This window comes from Culex quinquefasciatus, chromosome 2 (assembly GCF_015732765.1).
Source record: "Culex quinquefasciatus strain JHB chromosome 2, VPISU_Cqui_1.0_pri_paternal, whole genome shotgun sequence".
Taxonomy (NCBI): Eukaryota; Metazoa; Arthropoda; class Insecta; order Diptera; family Culicidae; genus Culex; species Culex quinquefasciatus.
The window spans coordinates 69,228,957-69,255,208 of NC_051862.1; the positions used below are offsets into that span (position 1 = coordinate 69,228,957).

The 26,252-nt window shown below is 37.3% G+C and overlaps 2 protein-coding genes and 3 non-coding genes across 8 annotated transcripts in view; 3 read left to right on the plus strand and 2 right to left on the minus strand.

Annotated features, from left to right (window-relative positions):
• The first annotated feature begins 854 nt into the window (after nucleotides 1-854).
• On the plus strand, nucleotides 855-926 carry Trnap-cgg. Its single transcript has one exon. It is a non-coding gene; the product is annotated as a tRNA-Pro (tRNA).
• Nucleotides 927-7,826: 6,900 nt separating this feature from the next.
• Trnar-ccu lies at nucleotides 7,827-7,899 on the minus strand. The gene has a single exon. It is a non-coding gene; the product is annotated as a tRNA-Arg (tRNA).
• Nucleotides 7,900-8,789: 890 nt separating this feature from the next.
• On the plus strand, nucleotides 8,790-12,583 carry LOC6032382 (zinc finger HIT domain-containing protein 3). The gene is made up of 3 exons (XM_038253481.1): nucleotides 8,790-8,923; nucleotides 12,091-12,248; nucleotides 12,312-12,583. The coding sequence occupies exons 1-3, from the start codon at nucleotides 8,853-8,855 to the stop codon at nucleotides 12,515-12,517; spliced, it is 435 nt and encodes a 144-aa protein (XP_038109409.1). The 5' UTR covers nucleotides 8,790-8,852; the 3' UTR covers nucleotides 12,518-12,583.
• The window catches only part of LOC6032379 (beta-glucuronidase), a 64,873-nt gene continuing 51,121 nt past the window's right edge, over nucleotides 12,501-26,252 (minus strand). For all 4 annotated transcript variants that reach the window (XM_038253478.1, XM_038253480.1, XM_038253477.1 and 1 more), the window contains exons 6-9: nucleotides 17,195-17,423; nucleotides 16,731-16,907; nucleotides 12,897-13,035; nucleotides 12,501-12,830 (exon numbers count right to left, since the gene is read on the minus strand). In XM_038253478.1, the coding sequence (XP_038109406.1) occupies nucleotides 12,643-12,830; nucleotides 12,897-13,035; nucleotides 16,731-16,907; nucleotides 17,195-17,423 (733 nt within the window). In that variant the 3' untranslated portion in view covers nucleotides 12,501-12,642. The remainder of the gene's footprint in view (nucleotides 12,831-12,896; nucleotides 13,036-16,730; nucleotides 16,908-17,194; nucleotides 17,424-26,252) is intronic.
• Trnas-cga lies at nucleotides 17,022-17,103 on the plus strand. Its single transcript has one exon. It is a non-coding gene; the product is annotated as a tRNA-Ser (tRNA).

A 26,252-nucleotide genomic window follows, 5' to 3' on the forward strand; every position in this document is an offset into this window, starting at 1 on the left:
CATAGCTGGTTAGCAAGAAATAACTAATTGCAAACGAGTCTTCATTTTGCAGCGTTCTGTAAACTGATGCTTCTCTTCCTCGACGGTCCCTTGGATATTGACAACCAGAGTGTCGACTGTACCAACATTACGAAAAAAGTGTACCATGGCATGACAGCCACAATTTTTTTCTAATGTTGGTGCTACTGCGCAATTTTTGACATTTCGGACGTTCACCATTTCGAACGCCATCTTCACTTAAAAACCTGGATAAAGTGACGGATCGTCACTTTTTAGTTTGACTTTGTCAAACCAATGGGGTACAAACTAAAAAGTGACCAACCACTGGGGGTTGAGTGTATTCTGTAATGTCCGACCTTGACAAGTTCCATAAAATCCAATAAGATATTTTCTGATTAAATGAACACAATCTAATTGGAATTGAAAATATATATTGGAATCTGAAATAAGTAAAAAACAAAAACTTGAAAATAATTTTAAACTGTTGATAAAAGGCCATCCATAAACAACGTGGGAGGGCGTGGGAGGGGGCAAATATTCCTTATTCGCGAGCAAATTCCCAAAATCAAGCTTGTGTATCACACGCACACACGCATCCCTACGCTCGCAAAACGGTAAAAAAGTGAAATCTTGCCCAAAAGTGACCAAACCAATCAAACAAACCATCATCGGCGTCCGTTTCGGGCTCAGTCAGTCAGCGTGACGTCAACCACGTGTTCGCCGCGCTCCAAATCGGCAAAAATCAGCCCGACGGAAAGAAAGAGCGGGAGAAATGACAATTTGCCAAACACGTTCGAACATGTCTTGTCGAGCGAGCAGCGCTGGACGGGCTGGAATTTCCCCTCACCTCAACTGGCTCGTTGGTCTAGGGGTATGATTCTCGCTTCGGGTGCGAGAGGTCCCGGGTTCAATTCCCGGACGAGCCCGAGTTGACTTTTTTGTCGACTTTTGCATGAAATTTGGCGCGAAACCTGGAATGTTGTGGTGTGCGTCACGTGATCCAGAAGAAATTCAATCACAAGCGCCAACCATTTCGAGAGGTTATGTTTCAACCAAACTATCGAGTTTCACCAGCATTGGCTCCAACCTGGCTACCGTTGGAGGTCCGAACGAAAACAACTCGGAGAGGTTGACTGACCCCGTTGCGAACCGCCACATATTTCGCACGCGTTTGAGCCCCTTTTGCCATTTTCACCAGCTTATTTGCATGATCCGCTTCGAGGTTGAGGTTGAGGCGAGCTGAACCTTTCTAAATGCCTTCCGAAGACATCGGGATGCGAAGGGTCTTGGTGAACTAGTTCTAATTCATCGAAATCCTATGACCGGTTATTTGGTCGTACGTCATCGCGAGTAAAGTTCAACAGTCTCTTGAACACTCTAAACTCTAACCTGAGCTCAACTCAATGGATGCTTGTTACCAAACAGGATCCCATTTTCGAATTCCGGTCATGATTATCAAGATTTGGACGCTTTACAGATGGTCCAATTTCACATAAAAGTCCTTTTGACACCAAATTTCCATACCATCACCATTATCACCGATATTACCCAAAAATCAGCCAAAATATGGTTTTCTGGAATATCGTTTGACACTCGAAACGGGTTAACAAACCCTTAAAAGCGTTTTAGAGGGGAGAGATTTTCCTACAAATTTAATAAAAACATATTTTTAGAGATCGATCCACCTATAAGGCCAGATCAATTAAAAAATCCGTACCAAAAATCAAAAACCACCGATAGAAAATAAAGATTATAATTCAGGCCGGTAAAAACACAACTTTCTACGTAAAAATCTTCGATGGGGTATCTCAGTTTAAAATATTTTGTTCCAGCCACGCCATGCGGATTCGTGATCAGGGGCAAAAGTTACCCCTAAGGACAAAATTTCACGCATATCGATTTCGTTGAGTTGGCGGAGAACTATCCATATCCATCTTGAAAATCATTGATCGAATTTTCAATCGTAAAAAGTTAAACTTGTCGGAAAACGAAACAAATAAACAAAACAAATAACATGCAATGTAAATAATACCAATTATCTACGTTTTGTTTGGCTGACCGATCTGTGCACTGTTTCAAAAATAATTTGCATATATTGTCGGAGTTCTAAATTATAATAAAAATGTAATCAGTAAACGTGCATCCAAGAGTGACAAAACGGCCTCAGACTAAAATTATTTTTGGCAAGTTGTCACAATCAAGGTTGTTAACGATAAAATTATCCCGACGATAATCTTATCGCCGGTAATGGACGATAACTCATTTTTTAAATCAATACATTAAGAGCGAGTCCACGAACAGGGCATACCCCTTTGTATGGGACGTCGTTTGGACCTCACCAATCTGCCTGAAATTTTCAGGGTTTGTTTGTACATATAAAACTAGCATTTGGCCAAAATATGAGCACTCTAGGTCAACGGGAAGTGGGGCAAATCGGGACACAAAGTTTGAAGGTTCAAAAACGTCAAAAATCGTAAAAAGGCTGTAACTTGGGCAAAATTCAATTTAATTTCAAAATTCAAGGGCTTACAAAATGCAACAAAATGCAGGGTAGAGCATCCCAATTGGTTGAATCTAAAGGGATTTATGGGCATTTTAGTGAAAAAATAGCAAAATTTTCAAACTCAAATAAAAAAGGGTTCCATCCAGATATCAACTCGGTTCGACCTGCAGCTTGTAGGGGACATCTGGAACTACCATCTGAGACTGAGAACGCTTTGGGTAAGACAGTTTAACATATTAAATAGACACTTTTACTTTTAGTGAATTTTTTGGTTGTAAATTTTTGCTCGGGGGACCCCTTAGATCCCATTTTCTGATGATAGTTTTATCATATTCGTGTTCCTGAGACAATTTCACAATAGAAACATGCATAAAAAAGGTTATTTTCATCCATTTTAACCCTTAAAAAAAAAGAAAGTTTAGATTCAACCAATTGAGATGCTCTACCCTGCATTTTGTTGCATTTTTTAAGCCCTTTCAGATGCATTTTGAATTTTGAAATTTAATTGAATTTTGCCCAAGTTACAGCCTTTTTTACGATTTTTGACGTTTTTGAACCTTCTAACTTTGTGTCCCGATTTGCCCCACTTCCCATTGACCTAGAGTGCTCATATTTTGACCAGATGCTAGTTTTATATGTACAAACAACTCCTGAAAATTTCAGGCAGATTGGTGAGGTCGATGCGAGATGGGTATGCTTTGCTCGTGGACTCGCTCTTAAATAGACTTATTTCAACCAAAGCATGTTAAATTTCAATGCATTCACTAAGAATATATTCTTTGAAAATGTAGTTGTTTACAAAATACCTTATTGTTTCGAAAATACTCAAATTTTCAAAATTTGCAATATGGTTATCGAACGAAGCGAAATTTTGGTATGCTTTTTCACCTCATTAGAGTTTTTTTTTGAAATACTAAAATCTTTACAAAATACCGTATCTTTATTCGAATATACTCAAATTTTCAAATTTGCAATATGGGTTTGATACCGAAGCGAATCTTATTGTATTTTCTTAAATTTTAGTATTTTCCAAAAAAACATTAATAAAGTGAAAAAGCGTGCAAAATTTTGCTTCGTTTGATAACCATTTAATAAATTTTGAAAATTTGAGTGTTTTAGAAAAAAATACGGTATTCGGTGAAAATTTTAGTTTTTAACATAAAAAACTGTGATGATTTGCAAAACCTTACAACATTTCGCTTTGTTTGATACCCATATTGCAAATTTTAAATATTTGAGTATTTTCGAATAAAAATACGGTATTTGGTGAAAATTTTAATATTTTCAACAAAAAAAACTCAAATAAAGTAAAAAAGCATACAAAATTTAGATTCGTTTGATACCCATATTGCGAACATTAAAAATTAGAGTACTTTTGAAAAAATACTGTATTTTGTTATTTTTTTTGAATATTTATGCATTGAAACTTACTATAATACTAACTATAGACAAAAATATTCTTGGTGAAAGCATTGAAATTTTAACACGATTTGGTTGAATTACGTCGATTTTAAAAATGAGTAATCGTCCATTAACGGCGATAAGATTATACTCAATTTAATGCAAATAAACTGGTTTGTTTTCGATTAGAATTAGTAAATCTATGTAAAAAAAATAAAATTAGCGACTTTTATTAAAAGTTTGAATGGATTTAATACTATTCCATGAATTTTGCTATATTACAGTAAGGAATATTGACGAACCGACAGCTAACAGCATTTTGATCAAAAATTGATAGTTTTATCGAAAGTATGTCAAATATGTCTTAAATATGTCTTAACAGTCCAAAATCCTTCAAAAATGCAACCTTTATCAAACCAAATTTACAAATTATGGGTGGCCGTTTTACCCCCCGTGGAGATGGCCGTCTTGCCCCCAAATTACTTATTTTATAAAACATTTTTTGCAAACAGCACAACGCATTTTTAAACTTTTTCGAGGGACATAATCTTGGGAAAACTTCAATTTAACATGAAAAAATATTTAAAGAAAGTATTACATATTGTTACCTAACCAAAATGCTTAAGTTGTAAATCATAAAAATTACATCCAGTTTCAAATTGAAAAAATATTTGTTTATTTTGAGCTATTTTTATACTATTCCAAACAATAGGTTTGGCAAAGGATACTCCAGGTGCATTATTTAGCATGAGGAACAGTATTGCTTAACATTTTAGTAATATTCATTAGTATACTTAGTAAAACAGTGGAGTGGCCGTCTCAGCCCGCCTGGCCGTCTTACCCTCTGCTCCCTTAGTGATATTTGGGGCATGAGTTTTCAAACATGATAATTGTAGTCGTTGAGAACTAAGAGTATAGTATCACTCAGTCGCCAGCCAGCGACAAGTTAAGACGTGTTTTGCTCGTGTTGTCATCTCGCGTGCTTGGAAGTTTTTGACAGATGGAGGTGGAGGAATCCTCCGAGGAGGAAGATTTTCGTCCCGTCTGCGGGAATCGGAAGCGGAAGAAGTCCAGCGAGGTCACTGGAATCGGAATCGAAGGAGAAAAAGTTGAGAAGACCCTTCTTAACAACAACAAGTTCAGCCCGCTAGCGGATAACAAAAACAACGACAATGCCAGCCCAGCAGGAGGAGGGGACGCCTCGGCGGTTCCACTACCCGGCCAGTCGGCAGGTAAACAAAAGCAACCACCTTTGGTGGTGAAGAACACCACGGATTTTTACAAGCTCGTGGCGATAGTGGAAAGTTGTAAATTTGGTTTCAACCCGATTTACAAACTAACCCGATTTGGAACCAAGGTGACCTGCTTCTCTGTCAAAGATTTTGACAAGTTGCAAGAGCTACTCAAGAAGAAGAAAGTGGAATTCTACACCCACGATCGGCGGAGCGAACGAAATCATCGGGTGGTTCTTCGTGGTTTTCCTGATGAACTGAAACCGGACGAGGTCAAGTACCTTCTGAAGAGGGATCTCAAGCTGGACGCGCTGGAGGTGCATATCATCAAGCGGAATGAAAAGTCCACCGTGGACGAAACTCCGTACAATGTAGTCTTCCCCAAGGGATACACCAATCTGAAGAAGCTCTCTGCAATGAAAGTTGTGGCAAGCACTATCATCCGGTGGGAGGCCTACCGGAACAAGCGGCCAAATGTGACCCAGTGCAGGAACTGCTTGCAGCTGGGTCATGGAACCAGGAACTGTCACCTGAAAGGCAGGTGCAACAACTGTGGGGGTCCCCACAAGACGGACGAGTGCAAAGTCCAAGAAGCCGAGCCGAAGCGGTGTGCTAACTGCTCTGGAGCCCACGAAGCCACGGACCGCAGCTGCCCTAATCGTGCGGACTTCATCCGGAGGCGCCAGCAGGCGTCGAAACCGAAACCGCCGGCAAGGAAGGCGGAGAAGCAGAGTCCAGCAGTTCCGGCGTTAACGCCGGCGGAGTTCCCTCCGCTGCCGGGCGCAGTTCCGGACGGAAAATCCAAGGATCGCCCTCGTCCCGCAGGAAGCAGCCATGGTGGCCCCCGAGACGGTGGAGCCACGGAGAAGGAAGCCGGGGAGGTACTCTACAGTTCGGCTGAGCTGTGGGGGATTTTCTCCGAGTACTGTGGGGGATTTTCTCCGAGGTTCAAGACCTGCAAGACCCGCTTGGACCAAGTAACCAACGTCAGTAACATGTCATGCATGATCTCCAAGTATGGAATTTAAGGAATTTTTTTTTTGTTATTATATATTGTTTTACTGATCCTCGGTCCCAACCTGGTCACAGTACCTAAAAGGACCTAATAAAAATAAGTTAAGAAAAATAAAACTAAGAGTATGATATTTGTACACCTCTGATCTCAGGATTGGAATAGAATGTTGGAGATCTGTGAAGGTCGAAAGGTGAGAAATTGATGGTTTTACAAATGACGTCCTTAACTCAATTCGGCCCAAAATCGACGTACAACAAGATGGCACGTTCACGACGAATTCTGTTGCAACATTTGAAAAGGGCGCATAAACATTTTGACAGCTAGAACTATTTTGCAAGTTCAGAGACAACAGGTATCTTTTTAACGAAATCTGCAGTGTTGAGGCCAGCAAGAGTGTGATGGCCAGCTATTGTTTGGCTCTTGAATTAGAGTCATGCACATGCTGATTGCATGGATTTTTAGAATCAGAACCCATAAAAAGACAGCCCGGACAACAACCTCAACTGTGTCTTAGCTATTTTAATTCTGAGATTTGTAGCTGGTATTAATGATCATAAAAAGTGAAATAAAACGTAACTCTTCTCTCAAGGAAAATTCACTAATGTAAAATTCCTCAGACCTCTGCAGCAAAAAAGACCCCCAAAAATAAGACCCTCGTTTGCCGCGACGAAAGCGAAAGTTCAATTGCCAATTGAACATTCATTGGCACAAACCACGTATAGGAAAGAAGGTGGTGGGAGAGGGGTGTAATTTCTTAATTCACCCACAGGTAGGTCGTTTGTCGAACGTGATGATGGGTCGAGGCAGCAGATTGCCCCCGAATTGGCGGGGAGGAGCATCATCACATGTGGGAAATAAAATGACGCAAATCGTGAACTTCGCGAAAAGAGAGCGGGCGAACAGACACCGTTTTGTGGAACTTGGAACACTTTGAACGCACCGTGTGGAACAACACTCTTCGGAAGGAGGAAGGTGACGCAAAAATTGCACGCATTTTGTACCGGTCAGGGAGAGGAGTTTGAATGATGCGTCTTAGCTAAGGTACACAGGTAGCAGAGACAACAACCATACGAAGAGTTTTCACTTTTACCCAATTCCACGGTACCGATTCGCCAAATTCCACCGCTGACTGGTCATTTGGCTACCCGGCCGTCGAGGCCGGTTCCAAATTTGGCGCACAAATGTCTCTCACAGATTTGCAAAGCCCCTTTCACTAGAGCGAAGCTCCAAACCCCAAGTTGTTACGGGGTTGTATAATGGGCGCTCAACAAACGTCACCGAGTGACGTGACCGGTGGGGTCCTAACTATGGACCTTATAGCGGCACTTCAAAAAGGACGGATGTGAAGAGTTTGACCGTGGCGATCCGAAGAAGCTGGCTTAACATGTTGGAGACTTGGCGTCTTGGGGTCTTTGGATATAACTGTATTTCATTCATGGTTTGAGTATGATGGGGGAGAAGTGGGTTAGGAAGACTTCTTTCAGAGTTCATCATGTCTTGGAATTTTACAAACCTTTCAGAAAACGTTCAAAAACCTTCAGAGATCATCAAATCTCCAAACCTTCAGACCAACAAATCAGGTCAACGTAAGTCGATTCTAGTCCAAGTCAGTCAAAGTCAACCACAGTGAACGTCAAACGCCCCTCGGACTGGTCGGTAAAAAAGAACGTCAGGTTACCCCAGATGGGACTCGAACCCACAATCCCCGGCTTAGGAGGCCGGTGCCTTGTCCATTAGGCCACTGGGGCGGTAGTGAAGTGCTCGCCCACAGTCACATTTGAAATCGGGTCGCCGTTTGGGTGTATGCGTGAGGTGAAAAAATGTTAGGAGGAGTGTGTATTGGTGTGTTGGGGTTCACTTGTAACTACTTTTTTTTTTTGTTTGAGGTGAATGTTTCGTAAACAAGTTTGATAACTTTTTGAACTGTTGCGAAAGTATAATATTGAGTTAATTTTTTATGATTGTTTTGTGATTTTTCTTCATTAATCATACACATTAATAAATAATTGGTAAAATTTGATTAATTTTGCTTTATATCCTATCAATTTCCCGAAGCAAAAGATTTAAAACTTGAAAAAACAAACAATTTCACTTTTTTATATCGAATTCACTATTTACAAACAAAACACAACAATATTATCCATAAAACAAAACATGACAACTAAACAATCGCTCAGAACAAGCCAAATTTACAACTTTTCGAAAGCAAAAGTGAACCGCCAACGTACACAGGCCAGCAACGTCACCAAAATAATCGTCCGATGTTTGCCTGTTCGTGCATGTTTTGTTTTTCCCCTTCGTAAAGGTTGATTTTGTTAGTATTAGTGCGAGTATATTTTTAGAAGCGTCCGTATGGTGGTGACATCTGCTGGCAATGCTCGGAAACAAGCACTGAAATTATGGCGGAATTTTGAAGGCGATTGTAAAATTAAGTTGAAATTTGCTTATTTTTGAAATTGGATCGGTCAAAAGTAATCAACCATTTTAATTGAATTGAAATAAACTCATAAATAGTTCAAATATTAAAGAAATCTTTTCTTAAAAATACTAAAATAATAAAAATGAATCAACTGTGGTAACGCCACAGTCGAAACTGTTGGTAAACATGAATTTTATGGCAACGTGACAGCCGCTACAGTGCACGTGCACCAACAACAGCTATCTGTTTATTAACAAGATAGCCACCAAAACAAACGGAAGCATGGAGCTTAAGTGCGCGATTTGTAACGAAAATCAGAAGAAATATAAGTGCAAAACATGTGAAGTGCCCTAGTAAGTGATCAAAATTTAATATGGGAACAGTATCTAACTCCATCGTGCCTCTGATGTTGACATCAGCACTTTGACGTTCGTTTACAGCTGATAAAAAGCGTTTTCAACTGAAATCGAATAATAAATAGCTCAATAAGAAGTGAGCAAGCAAGTTTCTATCAGCAGATATAAGTTCTAGCCAAACAATGCCAAAGGGCCGTTATGGGTTTGTAAACAAAGAGTGTGTCCCTTTCATGTCAGATGTAAACATCCTCTAGCGTAAGCAGGACACACTCTTTGTTTACAAATCCACAACGGCCCTTTTGCATTGTTTTGCTAGAGTTGTTTAAATACCAATAACGGAGGTGAACCGGGACTACAGTCTGAATAGGGGCAGCACGTTTAGAGCACTTACAAACTTCAAATTTGGGAATGAATGAACACGTTTTGTTGCTCTGAATCTGGTCTAACCGAAGCCCCAAATGACGGTAGTGAAAATCGGATGAACTTAGGTGCTTATTCTGCCAAACATATGAGAATTTTTCCTATAAGTCTTGACTTACAGCTTTCAAAACCTAACTAAATAATTCAAAATTTAGATTTGTAGTTTTTTTGTCTGGTCTAACAGAAACCAGACAACAATATCAAAATATAGTGCAAAAACATGGCCGAACTAGCTGTTCCTATTCGCCCCCAAATGACGGTAACAAAAGACAAAAAAAAAGAAATTTAGAATTCAAGTATTGAAGAATTTATAAATTTTAAATTGAAGAATTAAAAATTTAAGGCAAAAGCAAATAATTTAAAAAAAATAAGATAAGAAATTTTTGGAAATTGAAGAAATTAAGAATTGAAAAATTGAAGAATTGATAAATTAAAAAAATTAAGAATTTAAAAAACTGAAGAATCTAAAAATTTTAGAATTGAAAAATTGATAAATTGAAGCGTTCAAGAATTTAAGAATTAACAAATTTTAAAACTTATGGTAACAAAAGACAAATAATTTAAAATAAAAATAACAATATAGAATTTCAACTTTCAGCTTCATAGAAAATTTGAAGAACCGAAGAATTGCAGTTTTACAGAATTGAAGAATTTTAAAATTTAAGGTAACAAAAGACAAATAATAATAAAAAATAAGCTGAAAATTTCAATTTCAAAATTTAAGAATTGCAGAAATTAGGAACTGAAACATTGAAAAATTGAAGAACTGAAAATAAAATTTTTATGTTACAAAAGACAAATATTTTTATAATAATATAAGTTTAGAGTTTCAACTTTCAATTTCAAGAATCGAAAAATTTAAGAATTAAAAAAAAATAATCGAAGAACTGAAAAATTAAAGAATTAAAAATAAAATTTAAAGAGTTGCAAAATTGAAAATCTGATGAATGAAAGAAATGATGAATTGACGATTGAAAAATTAAGAAAATGGAGAATTTAGAATTTTATGAATTGAAAATTAAAGAATTGAATAATTGAAGAATTGAAGACTAAAATAAGAAAGCAAGAATTAAAGCATTAAAGAATTGGAGGATTTACAAATTTAAGATAACAAAAGATAAAAAATAAAAAAGTAAATAGATTTATAATTTCAATTTCAAAATTTAACCCTCTACTGCCCAAATTTTTTTTTCGAAAATATTTAATTTCCCCGTGTTCAGGAGGTCATTTTGAGCAACTTTTGTTCTACGAAAAACTTTACTTCTCTTGTTTTATGTTTTTCTTGTTTTATTTTTAGTATTTTAATTTGCATTTATCTTGTTTAGTTTATGTTTGTTTTTGGTAGTATTTGGCCTATTCTACCATCTAATATAATTACATTTTGCCTATCTAATTTTTTCACGTTTTTACAGTCATTTTTTCAATTTTTTGCATGTTTTTCACATTTTCTGCTATAGAATGGCACCATCATCATTTAAATTGCGAAAAAATGCGTAGAGGCATAGTCTGGGACATTACAAAAATTACTGCATACTTCTTTTTACTGAAAGTATAGGAAATGTTAGTAAAAACACAGCCAAAGTTGACCCCTAAAAAAATTACATTTTTAAAAACACTGGCTAAGTCACATAAAACAAATTAAAATCCCAACCCTGAAATTTTCTAAAATTTTAAGAGTTCTTTTTTCCAATGCTTTTTAAAGATCAAAAATCGGTTGGAAAATTGATTTTTGGCGAATTTTTAGATTGAAGCCCGTCTAGAGGCGGGGTTAGGTTGTAGAGGGTTAAGAATTGAGAGAATTAAAAATTTGAAGTATTGAAGAAATCAAGAATTGAAGTATTGAGATTATTTTTTTAGGTAACAAAAGATAAATAAATATAAAATATAAATTTAGAATTTCAGCTGAGAATTGAAAAATTGAAGAATTAAAAAAATAAAGAATTGAAGAACTGGAGGACTGAACAATTGAAGAATTAGAGAATTGAAAAAATAAATATTTGAAGAGTTGAAAAATTTAAAAATTGAAGAATTTAAAATTTTATAAATTGAAATTAAAGAATTGAAATTTTCAAGAATTGAAGAACTTAAAAAAAGAAGAATTGAAAAACTGACAAATTTAGAAATTGAAGAATTAAAAAAAATAAGAATTGAAGTATTGAAAATTTTAGACTTAAAGAATTGATGAATTAACAAATTTAAGAATTGAAAAATTTAAAAATTTAGAAATTTAAAAATTTAAAAATTTCAGAATTTCAGAATTTTAATTTTATAATGAAAAATTTATGAATTTCAGAATTGAAGAATCTACCACTTTAAGATTTTTTTTCATAAAATTATTTTCATAAGGTCCTTTTCGGTACTTAAACCTGGTTAGGATCGAGTCGGCTTTTGTAATTACATTGTTCTTAAAGCTAAGAGTCATTACAGTCCAGACTCGATTATCCGAAGCCTCGATTATCCGAAGTTGAATTATCCGAATGTTTGTAAGGGCCTTTTTTCGTTTTTTTTTCATTTTCTTGTTTTAAACATCAAATTCGAGTTCTGCAACCTCATTTTAGTCAAATTTGAAAAAGATTCCTAAAAAAGTGTCCACGTGGTTTGTGGATGGTTCCATATATAAGATATATAAAATTGCATTGACTTATGAAATAGGAGTTGAATTAAACAATTTTTATAAAATTGTTGTAAGAAATCCAAAAGCGTATAATAATTTTCAAAAAAATCATCTTAATTCTTGTTTACAGTTGCTCCCTCGCGTGCTACAAATCACACCAGGAAACGCCCTGCGAAGCACCTCCAAAGACTGATTCCCCTCTGATCCAAGAAGACCGCAACCAGCCCCAGCGAACCTACCTCTACACAACCGTCGACACGGTGGACCCCGCCATGCTGGAACAACTTCGTAAGAACTTATCTTTCTGTCATCAAAAAAGTTTTTTTTAAATAACACCTTTTCTCATTTCAGGACATTCCGACCCGCTCAAGGACCTGCTCTACAACCCTCACCTGCGACGTCTCCTGCAAGAAATCGACGCCGCCCCCGATGCCATGAAGGCGGTCCGCGTCGCCATGATGGAACCCCTCTTTGTGGAGTTCGCCGACCAGTGCCTGCGGGTGGTGGAACCCGCGAACGCAAATGAAACACACGACCAAACTCTGTTGAACTCGTAAATCGAGTCGAAACTAAAGTTTATTGGGGTTTTGGCGCAATAAAATTTGTTTTCAATTTCCTTAATATTTACACAGTAAAAACGCTACGAAAATAAAAATACTGCAAAGAAATGCCCGTGTTCGCTCTACAGTTCGCTCTTGCCGACCTCGGTTCCGTCCGGTGCCGTGTACAGAAACAGATCCCCCGGCAGTGTGCTCTTGTCCAGTTCCTGGGCTAGCGCGTGGTACCGCTGCCGGAGCAGATATGCCGCAGCCTTGGGCTGCCGGTTCCGGGTGAAAATTCCTTTCTTGTTGCCCCCGACCCGGGTGTACGCTGTAAGTCGAAGCAGAATTGGATTATCTTCGGCGTCCTGCTGGGAGTGACGAAGGCGGGGCTTACTCTGGGCCGTCTTGAAGTCGGCAAAGTTCCACACAAACTCGCCGATGAAGAACTGCTGCCGGCGCAGGTCGTCGAAGGCGCGGAAGTGCCGGCTAAACACCTGCGACTGGTAGTCCTCGGACCAGATGTACGCGGGGAGCTGCGGAGAAACGAGGGGGGTTGAGATGGGTTTGCACGCGTTGAGAAATGAACTGCAATGTTTGCTTTGTTTCATGTCAATGAGCACGGCTGTAAATACGACATAAATCAAAGCAAAGAATGAAGTAAACCGAAAAAGACAGATTTTGGAAGGAGATCTCGTGAGTTTGGTTTGGTACGGTTCCGTTGGGGATTGAGGTAACTCTTGAAGAAATGGACTACATACATACAGGGTCAGCCCATCTTGACGACGTTGATGTCCAGCCCACAATCGTTCCATTTCATGAAACCGTTTAAGTTTAATTAATACAGGAGCAAGCAAGAGCATCTGATTTGAAGAATGAACCAATTTTGACATATATCAGCCAAAAACAATTTGGATTTCCAACAAAGGACTTCATCCCTTAAAAGATAAAGTGGTTTAAAAGACCAGGAATTACAGCAAACCGAGCCACGCAGTGTCAGGATGGTATCGTGTCATGAACGTGAAGAAGATTGCAAGGAATCCATTTAGAAAATACCGAATTCACGTCTACTTAAGTCAATTTATTGAAGTTGAGTACCTATGACGTCTGTTATAGAAAAGTGCATTTTAGATTTTTGTTGGCGTACTTCCAGCTTGGCATTCACTCGGTGTTTGCAAAGCGCCCAATTTAATTTAGTGCAGGGTGGCCACCAGATTTCGATTTTCAATTTCCCGGTTTTTTCCCGGTTTTCTCCCGGGACCAGAAGGAATTTTCCGGAATGTTTTTAAACCAAATTACAATGTTTTTTAGGCTAACGTTAATATCATCATACTTTTTGAACGCATACATTTGGTTTAAAGTTTGAATTCCTCAAGAAAGCTTTCTAATCTTGAGTAAAAAGTAAGTAAGTTGTAAACGAAGCCGTTTTTATCTGTTATCAATCAAACCTCTAATTTTCAAATTATTTGGTTTTTTCATCAAAAGTCGTTTTTATTTTTTTAAATAAGATAAATTATAAAAAAATGAATTTTGTAAAATAGATTTACAAAAATACATTGCTATCAACATTGATGTAAATTCTCGTTAATTTTCTTTGAAAAAAGGTTTTGTGAATTCAAAAAGAACAATTCTTCCAAGAATTATCAATTTCTGTGATTTTTTTTTGCTAAAATTATGTGAGTACTTTCTTTTTAACCAAAAAAGTCTTTTTGCATCATTAGTCTAAACAAAAATGTATACACTTTGGCAGCAGCGCAGGAAAAGTGCCATACAAATGTAAAAAAATCGATACCTTGAAACTTTCTTTTTAGAATAATTTTAATAAAAAATACTTTCTAAAAAACCCAAAACACATAATGGTAAAAACAATTAAAAAAATATCTTGCTGTGATTTTTTCAACAACACATAAGGCGGGTACACATTTTATTTAAAGTTTTTGTTGCCTCGAAAAATCAGGGGACAAAAAATTATTTATTTTTTCTATAAAAAAAATTTTAATGGAAATTTAAGTGCAATGAGCTGAAATCAATTTAAAATGCATTCTCTTGCGTCTAGAATCATTTTTAAGCATGTTTGGGTTGATTTAATAATCTTTTGATTTTTTGAAAATTTTCGATCTTTATTTTTTATTCGTTCTTTTTTTTGTTTTCGTCAAATCTTACATTTTTTGAAGACTTATGATTGCAAAACAACTGAACTAGCGTAAAATGCATTTTTAACACTTTTTGCATTCAAATGTTGAGACTATGGCTTGTTCTTTGAATTTTTATATTTTTTTTAGATTTTAACAAACTACACATACTTTTTTGAAGTTGTAGCTATTTTCAATTAAAAAATAATTATATTTTACCTCTAAAAAATCAAATGGTTGAGAAAATTCTTTACAGCATTCTTTTTTGATTATTTTTGATCCATTCTTTTGTTGCTGAGATACAGGCCAAGAAAAATATTTTAAAAGAGTGTATTTAGTGTGACAATTTGAAGGAAAAGTCTTGATCTTTAAATTTAGAGAGATATTTACTGTAATGTTGTTTTCGTACCATGATATCCATATCTTCCACTTACAAAAAAATCATAATTTTAATTTTATGCAAAACTAATATTTTAGCAAAGATGAGGTAAATATCCGCCATTACGGGGTTTGTCTTCCGGACCCCCTGAGACCGCTCGTGGTACCCCCAGGGGTACATGTACCCCAGGTTGAGAACCGCTGGTAGAGCAAACATTTTGCTTTATTAAAAAAAAACAAATTCGTCTGGTAAAAGTATCATAGGATACAACAGAAAAAAAAATCCATAGCCAAGAAGCATGAGTCTATCACATAAATTCAAACATAGATTTCGCAAATAGAATAACAGGAATAATATTCTTATTGAGAAAAGAACACTCGGATTAGTTTTCAAAAAGCCGTAAGAACCAATGGTAAACAAAGTCTTTTTTGCCTCGGTATTCGACCTACTTACGGAAAACCAATTTCAAAAATGCTTAAGATTGTTCATCTACACGTCTTTCAAGTGCCCCAAAATAGAAATAAAGAAATTTTGTTGCAATTTGGAGAAAAACGAATATTAGTGTCGGAGGTCACGGTGGCTCTTACGGCTTTTTGAACACTCACCCGAGAACATATTGAATACATTAAAGAGGCTTTTGTCAAATTTTAACGACTCTTAAAATATTTTCCCGGTTTGTCGGTCGAATTCCCGAGTTTTTCCCGGTTTTCTCCCGGTGGATAAAAACCCCGGTTTTCCCGTTTTTTTTTTCCCGAGGTGGCCACCCTGATTTAGTGTTAAATCGGGTGAAAAATCGGATATAAGCTACAAACCCATTAAGTATCAGTTCAACAGCAGGTCCGAGAATGTTTAGCTCTCCAGCGTGCATGTCGGATAATCAAACTGAAGTAAAGGATGACGTTTCAGCAATTCGTCAAGGAGTGGCTCAACTGAAACAAATCCCGGACAACAGGATTTTTCCTGTGGAAACAAAGAATGGAAGGGCTCGTGCAAAATTTGAGAGAGAAGCTGGTGCATGAAATTGAGTACGTTCTGGAACGCGCCACCAAGGCTTAAAAAGTCGGTTGAAGACGTGGTGGTGAGGGAGTTCAGGGAAGTGAAAACGACACGTGAAATGAATTTCATTACTTTTAGGTAATGTTCCTATTATATTACCAGGAATCGTCACTCAGACTAGTGATACCGCCTTTACGACAATGGTTTCGGCTGCCAAATCGCGGCTGTTTGCAAAACATCAAGATTTCTACAATGAACTGGGATTTTTTAAACCTGGGTAGGATACCTGATTTCTTACGGTTTGGCACCCTACCTCACAAAAGTTTAAGAATAGGTTAAGAAAGTGCTTTCCTGCATCATTGTCGAGTTCGATCAGTCATCCAACAGAGTTTACCAACACCAGCAGCATGAAAATTGACGTCCGCTTTAGGGATGAAGAAATGCACGCTGCTCAAATATCGTTACGTCGGATCAGTTTTTCTTACTTCAACGAAGGCGATTGATATGTTGAATTGAATCAAGTAATGTTTAAGTAACACCCTAAACTGATTAGTAAGGTTATTCAGATTAGTATGGACGGCCCCGTGTTAACCTGATTGATTTTGTTGCATATATTCGTAAAATTGAACTAAATACAGCGAATTTTAAAGCAATGATCAATTTTCCTTCTAATTGATAGACGGCTTCACCTTAAGGTTAAATCTTCCAAAGTACAACAACTCACCATATGCAATCCCTCCATCGTATCCGCCCCGTACTCGGACATCAACACCGGCTTGTTATGCTTTTCGTTCCACGCTTTGGCCTCCTCCACGACCCGGTTCGTAATCATATTCAGCTTGCCGGCGTTCTGATACCAACCGTTGTACCGGTTAAAGCTGACGATGTCCAGATGTTTTGCCTGCAAGAACGAAAAAGAAAACACTCAAAAATAAGTTCATCGAATGAACTCTTCTTCCGTCATCCCGAACCCAACACAGCCACAAGCGCCGTTGGCTGTCCCATCTTCATCCAAGCAGTCGTGGCCGAGTGGTTAAGGCGTCTGACTCGAAATCAGATTCCCTCTGGGAGCGTAGGTTCAAATCCTACCGGCTGCGCACCTCTTTTTTTGCAACCTTCTCGCAATTTAATTTTCTTTTTTTCGAGTGACTTCAACGCAAGGCGCGCGCCGCAAGCGACGAAACTTACCGCCCGGTCGTCGTTGACGCCGACGGCGATGGCCGCCGTAACGGGACGCGACGGGTCCAGCGCGCGCGTGTACTTGGCCACGGCCTCGAAGTACGCGTCCGCCGCGAACTGGCCGGTGCGGGGTTCGTTCGCGATGGACCACATCACGACGCTCGGGTGGTTCCGGTCGCGGTGGATCAGCTGCTCGATGCTGGCCTTGTGCTTCTCCAGCAGGATCTGGGAGTAGTTTCTGCGGGGGGAGGGGGGGAGGGGACGAGAAAGAATGATTTAGAGTTATTAGAAAAAGATTGATTTGATAAAAGGGAGCTCAGGTGATTGAGATTCAGACTAAACTATTTTTTAGCAATATGTAAAAAAAACATGTAATATATTTTTTATGCGTTTTTTTAGTTACTCAGTAAAAAAAAATCATGGTACCCTTTCTCAGCCTATTTCTATTATCGGCCTATCAGCACTTTGATCATGAATTACAGCTTTCATGAAGTGTTTTTGACTGTTTCAATGTAATAAATAGCTCAAATAAAAGTGAGCAAGCAACTCTCCATTGTTAATGTATCTGAAAATGTTGATTTAATAGCGGAAAACAGCAAAAGTGATGAGAATTGGTCGAATGGCTTAGAGTGATTAAAATGGGAATATTTCTCCTATGTCTGAAATTTTTTTTGGGTAACTACAACAAACTAGCTCATGTTTCAAAAGACCTTTCCAATGAGCCTAAAACATTGAAGATCTGGCAACCCTGTCTCGTGATATGGCCAGTTAAGTAATATTGATGTACTTTTTGGATGCCGGATCTCACTTAAATGTATGTAAACTATGTCCGGATCCACCATCCGACCCATCGTTGGTTAGGTTATCAAAAGACCTTTTCAACGAAACCAAAACATTGATGATCGGCAACCCTGTCTGGGTATGGCCACTTAAGTGATATTTATGTACTTTGTCTACTTATTCCGGATCTAAAAAATAGATGAAATTTTTGTACATTTCCTTCATATCAGCCATTGTTGATGATGAGTGAGGAAGGCTCCAACCACATAGGTGGATTAAGTTAGTTTTTTCGGAATTCTGAGTACGCCTTCAAATCGGACGTCTAATTTTACATAAAAGTCCCTTTGACATCAAATTTCTATCTCATCACCATTTCAGGCTGCAAATTTTGAAAAACACCCCTTTTAAGCATGTTCAAAAACCGCCCCTCCGTCACGAGATATCAAAAAACGGACCTCGGATTCGTAATCAGGGACAAAAGTTACCCCTTGGGACAAAGTTTCACGCAAATCGAAGAGGGGTCAGGGTAACTGCTGCTGTGTGAGTTGGCGGAGGAATACCCTTTTATCAGATTCCTCGGAAAATTTTACATAACATATACAAAAATGGAGAAGTTATGTTTACAATATTCCGAGATACGATTTGCGGGGGTAAAAACGGGAAATAATTGCTTGTTTTGAAAAATCATGGACGCATATCATATTTAAAAAGCGCAAAAAAACGCTGAAAAAAAAAGTTGTAAATGTTATGGCCCTGAAAAGGGCCGTTTCAGACCAAATTCATTTGGCACCCGGATCGTACAGGATTTCAAGTTCATCGCGGGGTTACAAATTACTGTGGGCTTAAGTTTACTGTTTTAGAGCCATTCCTCCTTCGTTTAACCTTCGCCTACATACAGCTTGCGTCCCAGGCGTTACACGATATTCATGGCCATGATCGCCTTTCGCTAGCGTGCTCGATGCAGGTGATCATCTTGAAGATGCGGTGATGTCCTGTAGAGCAGGCGCCGCTTGGCACTTTTCTTTCCGAGGTCTTTGCCTCGCCTGTTAGGTGCAGTCATCGAGAAAAGCTGCCAGAGGTAGCCAGAACTATTTCGGTGGCCGGCGGATGGTGTACTTCCTTCTCCTTTTGCTGCGCCGTTCCGATGTGGTCTTTTCGAGTACTTGTTCAGAAATGACTTGCGTGAGCGAAGTGTGGCTACTTATATTGCGGCAAAATTGGCAAGCGGGTTTAAAGGGGCGCGGGCTCCAGCGAATCACACTTTTTTTCTCGTTTTGCCGTTCCTACGACGTCTGTCTTCCTACTTCATTCGCCAACACGATTTCTTCGTTCCGTGAAATGCCAAACGAAGAATCTATAAATATAGGTCAATTGAGTGATTGGAAACGTTTGTTCAACCAACCAGCGTACACCATTTAGAGGGAAGGAATTTGCCGATAGGGGAACTCTTCACGTAACGTTTTCGCTTCGCGAAAATTTTGTATTGACACCGCATATAGAAACCTTAGGACAAAGTTCTTTGTCAAAAATATTACGGTTAAAATTTGACAGAAAGTGGTTACAGCAGGGCCGTGTACAAGGGGGGGGGGTTTTAGGGGTTCAACCCCCCCCCTGGCAAATTAAGTTAGTTACACCCCATGCGCCCCTCAGCCCGAAGGGCCGATTTTTTTTAGCTATGTTGCTAAAATGCCAAAGAGATTTTTTTTCAAATCGATATGAAAAATTTGACTGGAGGCGCCCTAATGACTAAAACATTTTTATGAAAATTATGAAAATTTAACTGGATGCGCCCCTAAAACTTATTTTTTTTTCAATACGAATATGCAATTTAAAAATTTGACTGAAGGCGCCCCTACGACTTTAAAAAATCATGCAAATTCTCGATATGAAAAATTTGACTGGAGGAGCCCTAATGACTAAAACATTTTTATGAAAATTATGAAAATTTAACTGGAGGGGCCCCTAACACTTATTTTTTTTCAATACGAATTTGCAATATAAAAATTTGACTGAAGGCGCCCCTACGACTTTAAAAAATCATGCAAATTCTCGATATGAAAAATTTGACTGGAGGCGCCCTAACGATTAAAACATTTTTATGAAAATTATGAAAATTTAACTGGAGGCGCCCCTAAGACTTAATTTTTTTTCAATACGAATATGCAATATAAAAAATTGACTGGAAGCGCCCCTACGACTTAAAAAAATCATGCAAATTCTCGATATGGAAAATTAAATAGAGGCGCCCCTACGACTTTAAAAAATCATGCAAATTCTCGATATGAAAAATTTGACTGGAGGAGCCCTAATGACTAAAACATTTTTATGAAAATTATGAAAATTTAACTGGAGGCGCCCCTAACACTTATTTTTTTTTCAATACGAATTTGCAATATAAAAATTTGACTGAAGGCGCCCCTACGACTTTAAAAAATCATGCAAATTCTCGATATGAAAAATTTGACTGGAGGCGCCCTAACGATTAAAACATTTTTATGAAAATTATGAAAATTTAACTGGAGGCGCCCCTAAAACTTAATTTTTTTTCAAAACGAATATGCAATATAAATTTTTGACTGGAGACGCCCCTACGACTTAAAAATATCATGCAAATTCTCGATATGAAAAATTGAAACAGGCACCCTTACGACTTAAAAAAATCATACAAATTTTGTTATGAAAATTTGACTGGAGGCGCCCTTATGACTTAAAAAATCAAGCAAATTCTCGATACGAAAAATTTGACTGGAGCGCCCCTATGATTGAAACATTTTCATGAAAATTATGAAAATTTAACTGGAGGCGCCCCTAAGACTTAATTTTTTTTCAATACGAATATGCAATATAAAAAATTGACTGGAAGCGCCCCTACGACTTAAAAAAATCATGCAAATTCTCGATATGGAAAATTAAATAGAGGCGCCCCTACGACTTTACGAACATCATACAAATTCTGTTATGAAAATTTGACTGAAGGCGCCCTTATGACTTAAACAATCATGCAAATTCTCGATATGAAAAATTTGACTGGAGGCGCCCCTATGACTAAAACATTTTTATGAAAATTATGAAAATTTAACTCGAGGCGCCCCTAAGACTTAATTTTTTTTCAATACGAATATGCAATATAAAAATTTGACTGGAGGCGCCTCTACGTCTTAAAAAAATCATGCAAATTCTCGGAATGAAATATTGAATGGAGGCGCCCCTACGACTTAAAAAAAAATCATATTAATTTTTTTATAAAAATTGACTGGAGGCGCCCTTATGACTTTAAAAAACATGAAAATTCTCGATATAAAAAATTTGACTGGAGGCGTCCCTATGACTACCACATTTTTATGAAAATTTAACTGGACGCGCCCCTAAGACCTAATTTTTTTCAATACGAATATGCAATATAAAAATTTGACTGGAGGCGCCTCTACGTCTTGAAAAAATCATGCAAATTCTCGAAATGAAATATTGAATGGAGGCGCCCCTACGACTTAAAAAAATCATATTAACTTTTTTATAAAAATTGACTGGAGGCGCCCTTATGACTTGAAAAAACATGAAAATTATCGATATAAAAAATTTGACTTGAGGCGCCCCTATGACTACCACATTTTTATGAAAGTTTAACTGGACGCGTCCCTTAGACTTAATTATTTTCAATACGAATATGCAATATAAAAATATGACTGGAGGCGCCCCTACGTCTTAAAAAAATCATGCAAATTCTCGAAATGAAATATTGAATGGAGGCGCCCCTACGACTTAAAAAAATCATATTAACTTTTTTATAAAAATTGACTGGAGGCGCCCTTATGACTTGAAAAAACATGAAAATTATCGATATAAAAAATTTGACTTGAGGCGCCCCTATGACTACCACATTTTTATGAAAGTTTAACTGGACGCGTCCCTTAGACTTAATTATTTTCAATACGAATATGCAATATAAAAATATGACTGGAGGAGCCCCTACGTCTTAAAAAAATCATGCAAATTCTCGAAATGAAATATTGAATGGAGGCGCCCCTACGACTTTAAAAAAATCATATTAATTTTATTATAATTGACTGGAGGCGCCCTTATGACTTGAAAAAACCATGAAAATTCTCGATATAAAAAATTTGACTGGAGGCGCCCCTATGACTACCACATTTTTATGAAAATTTAACTGAACGCGCCCCTTAGACTTAATTTCTTTCAATACGAATATGCAATATAAAAATTTGACTGGAGGCGCTCCTACGACTTTTAAAAAAATCATACAAATTTTGTTATGAAAATTTGACTGGAGGCACCCTTATGACTTAAAAAAATCTTGCAAATTATCGATATGAAAAATTTGACTGCAGGCGCCCCTATGACTAAAACATTTTCATGAAAATTATGAAAATTTAATTGGAGGCGCCCCTAAGACTTAATTTTTTTCAGTACGAATATGCCATATAAAAATTTGACTGGAGGCGCCCCTACGACTTAAAAAAACATACAAATTTTATAATGAAAATTTGACTAGAGGCGCTCTTATGACTTAAAAAAATCATACCAATTCTTATATTGAAAATTTGACCTATGACTATGAATGAAACATTTTTATGAAAATTCTCTATATGAAAATTTGACTGGAGGCGCCCCTACGACCTAATTTTTTAAAACATATTCTCAACATTAAAGATTTGACTGGAGGCGCCCCTTAGAATTAAAAAAATCATGCGAATTCTTGATATGAAAAATTGACTGAAAGCGCCCCTATGAGAAATTTTTTTTAAATACAAATTCCCAATGTAAAAATATGACTGAAGACGCCCCTACGACTTTAAAGGCATATGCTCGATATGGCAACTTGGATTGAGGCGCCCTTATGACTTAAAAAAATCATACAAATTCTTATTATGAAAATTTAACTGGTGCCGCCCCTACGACTTAATTTTTTAAACAAATTCTCAATATTAAAAATTTGACAGGAGGCGACTTAAAAATCATGAAAATTTTCGCTATGAAAAATTTAATGAATGCGTCCCTACGACTTTGAAAAAATCATACAATTTCTTATTATGAAAATATGACTGGAGGCGCCCTATGACTTAAACATTTTTATGAAAATTCTCGATATGAAAATTGAATTGAAGGCGCCCCTACGACCTAACAAAATCATGCAAATTCTCGATATGAAAAATTTGACTGGAGGCGTCCCTTTGACTTAAACATTTTTATGAAAATCATGAAAATTTAACTGGAGGCCTACGACTTAATTTTTTTTAAATAAAAGTTCACAATATAGAAACTTGACTGGAGGTGCCCTTTTAACTTAAAAATATCATGCAAATTCTTCATATGAAATATTGAATGGAGGCGCCCCTACGACATTAAAAAAAAATTAATTATATTTTAAAAAATGACTGGAGGCGCCCTTATGACTTGAAAAAAACATGAAAATTCTCGATATTAAAATTTGGTTGTAGGCGCCTCTATGACAAAAACATTTTTAAGAAAATTCTTGATATGAAAATTGAATTGGAGGCGCCCCTACGACTTAAAAAAATCATGCAAATTCACGATATAAAAAATTGAATGTAGGCTCCCCTACGACTTCAAAAAATTCATACATTCTCGATATGAAAAATTGTACTGGAGGCGCCCCTGTGACTAAAATTTTTTTATGAAAATTATGAAAATTTTACTGGAGGCGCCCCTACGATTTAATTTTTTCCAATTCAAATTCTCAATATAAAATTTTGACTGGAGACGCCCTAACGACTTAAAAAAATCAGGCCAACTTTCGATATGAAAAAATGAATGGAGGCGCTCTTTTGACTCAAAAAAAATCATACAAATTCTTATTATGAAAATGTGACCTATGATAATTATGAATGAAACATTTTTATGAAAATTCTCAATACGAAAATTTAACTGGAGGCGCCACTACGACCTAATTTTTTTTAAACATATTCTCAACATTAAAAATTTGACTGGAAGCGCCCCTACGACTTAAAAATATCATGCAAATTTTGGATATGAAAAATTGACTGGAAGCACCCCTATGAATTATTTTTTTTAATATGTATTTAAAAAAAATAATGTTAATGTAAAAAATATGACTGAAGACGCCTCTACGACTTTAAAGGCATATTCTCGATATGGCAACTTGGATTGAGGCGCCCTTATGACTTAAAAAAATCATACAAATTCTTATTATGAAAATTCAACTTGTGACTTAAATTTTTTAGAACAAATTTTCAATACCAAAAATTTGACAGAAGGCGCCCCTACGACTTACAATCATGAAAATTTTCGCTATGAAAAATTTAATGGATGCGTGACTACGACTTTAAAAAAATCATACAATTTCTTATTATGAAAATTGACTGGAGGCGCCCCTATGACTAAAACATTTTTATGAAAATTATGAAAATTTAATTGGAGGCGCCACTACGACTTTAAAAAAAATCATACAAATTTTTTATGTAAATTTGACTGGAGGCGCCCTTATGACTAAAAAAAAAATGCAAATTCTCGATGTGAACATTTTGATTTGAGGCGCCCCTACGACTTAAAAAAATCATGCAAATTCTCGATATGGAAAATGGAATGGGGGCGCCACTATGACGTAAACATTTGTATGTAAATTCTCAATATGTAAGTTTTACTGGAGGCGCCCTTATGAGTGGGAAAAAAATGGTAAAAATATTGAAAAAAAAGTTGAATAATCAGTGCCCAAATCAGCTTAAAAATGATAAAAATATTTTAAACATAAGATTTTACTGGAACCGCTATTATGACAAAATTAAAACATTGCATGAGCATGAGCATGAGCATGGGCATGGTTGACTGCCAATGAGCTGCTACTCCGTTATTGACAGATCAGCTGAAGTTAAACAATGAATCAAAAATGATCAGTGGGAGCCAACCATCCGTTCACTGTTTAACCCCTGAAGACCCCGACTTTATTAGTCAATACCGGCGCCCTCCCAAGAAGCCTGCAGTTCAACGAAAGGGAGGAATGTTAGTCCGATAGTTGAAGTTGCAGACTCATCAAGCACACAGTTTTTCGCTATATACTTGTTGATACCGCTTGAGACCGTTGAATCCACAGCATCTCCTTCAAGCATCACGTGATTAATTTTTTTTGGGTTAGTGGGATAAGGTATTGGCTTTTCGATGCCTCCCGAGCTACGACGCTATGGGGAGGACTTTCATAACAGACCCGTCGGCGAGCCTTCCGAGCAACGATGCTATGGGAAGGTCTTTCTGGTTAACACACAATATCACTCACACACAGTTATTTTGCTCCACTATTAACTCAACGATCCAAATTGTCAGTGCGTCTTTCGTTCATTATATAGAATTGGCCTTTTCACCGCAAAAAAAAAATTAAACCTTATTCGAAAAATTTAAACACAATCCACCCGACGCCGTGCCTTCCGATCAACGATGATATAGGAAGGGCTTTGAAAATCACAAAAGAAATCACTTTTCATTCCGCATATTTTTTACGACCACGCGCTCCCTTTGCCAATTATGCACTGATGACGCTGCATTTTCAGAGGGTAATCTTCTCCTCGCAGCACACAATACACGATAAAAATGCGAAACAAAAGGCACACAAAAAAAAAAAATCACTTTTCACTCCGAATATTTTTTACGACCACGCGCTCCCTTTGCCAATAATGCACTCTGCACTCGAACAGCGACACAAAAGAGACGGAAAATAACACGAAAAAACAGGACTGAGCGTCCACACAGGCACCGCACTACTGATGCCATTATTTAATTATAATGACCAATCACCACATGCACTCGAACACGACACAAAAGAGACGGAAAATAACACGAAAAAAACAGGACTGAGCGTCCACACAGGCACCGCACTACTGATGCCATTATTTAATTATAATGACCAATCACCCCATGCACTCGAACAGCGACACAAAAGAGACGGAAAATAACACGAAAAAACAGGACTGAACGTCCACACAGGCACCGCACTACTGATGCCATTATTTAATTATAATGACCAATCACCCCATGCACTCGAACAGCGACACAAAAGAGACGGAAAATAACACGAAAAACAGGACTGAGCGTCCACACAGGCACCGCACTACTGATGCCATTATTTAATTATAATGACCAATCACCCCATGCACTCGAACAGCGACACAAAAGAGACGGAAAATAACACGAAAAAACAGGACTGAGCGTCCACACAGGCACCGCACTACTGATGCCATTATTTAATTATAATGACCAATCACCCCATGCACTCGAACAGCGACACAAAAGAGACGGAAAA

Excerpts from the sequence above, each read along its gene's own strand:
- LOC6032382 (XM_038253481.1), top strand. The coding sequence starts at position 8,853 with ATGGAGCTTAAGTGCGCGATTTGTAACGAAAATCAGAAGAAATATAAG. Across the intron at positions 8,924-12,090 it reads AAAACATGTGAAGTGCCCTA|TTGCTCCCTCGCGTGCTACA; the intron begins GTAAGTGATCAA and ends TCTTGTTTACAG. Across the intron at positions 12,249-12,311 it reads CGCCATGCTGGAACAACTTC|GACATTCCGACCCGCTCAAG; the intron begins GTAAGAACTTAT and ends TTCTCATTTCAG.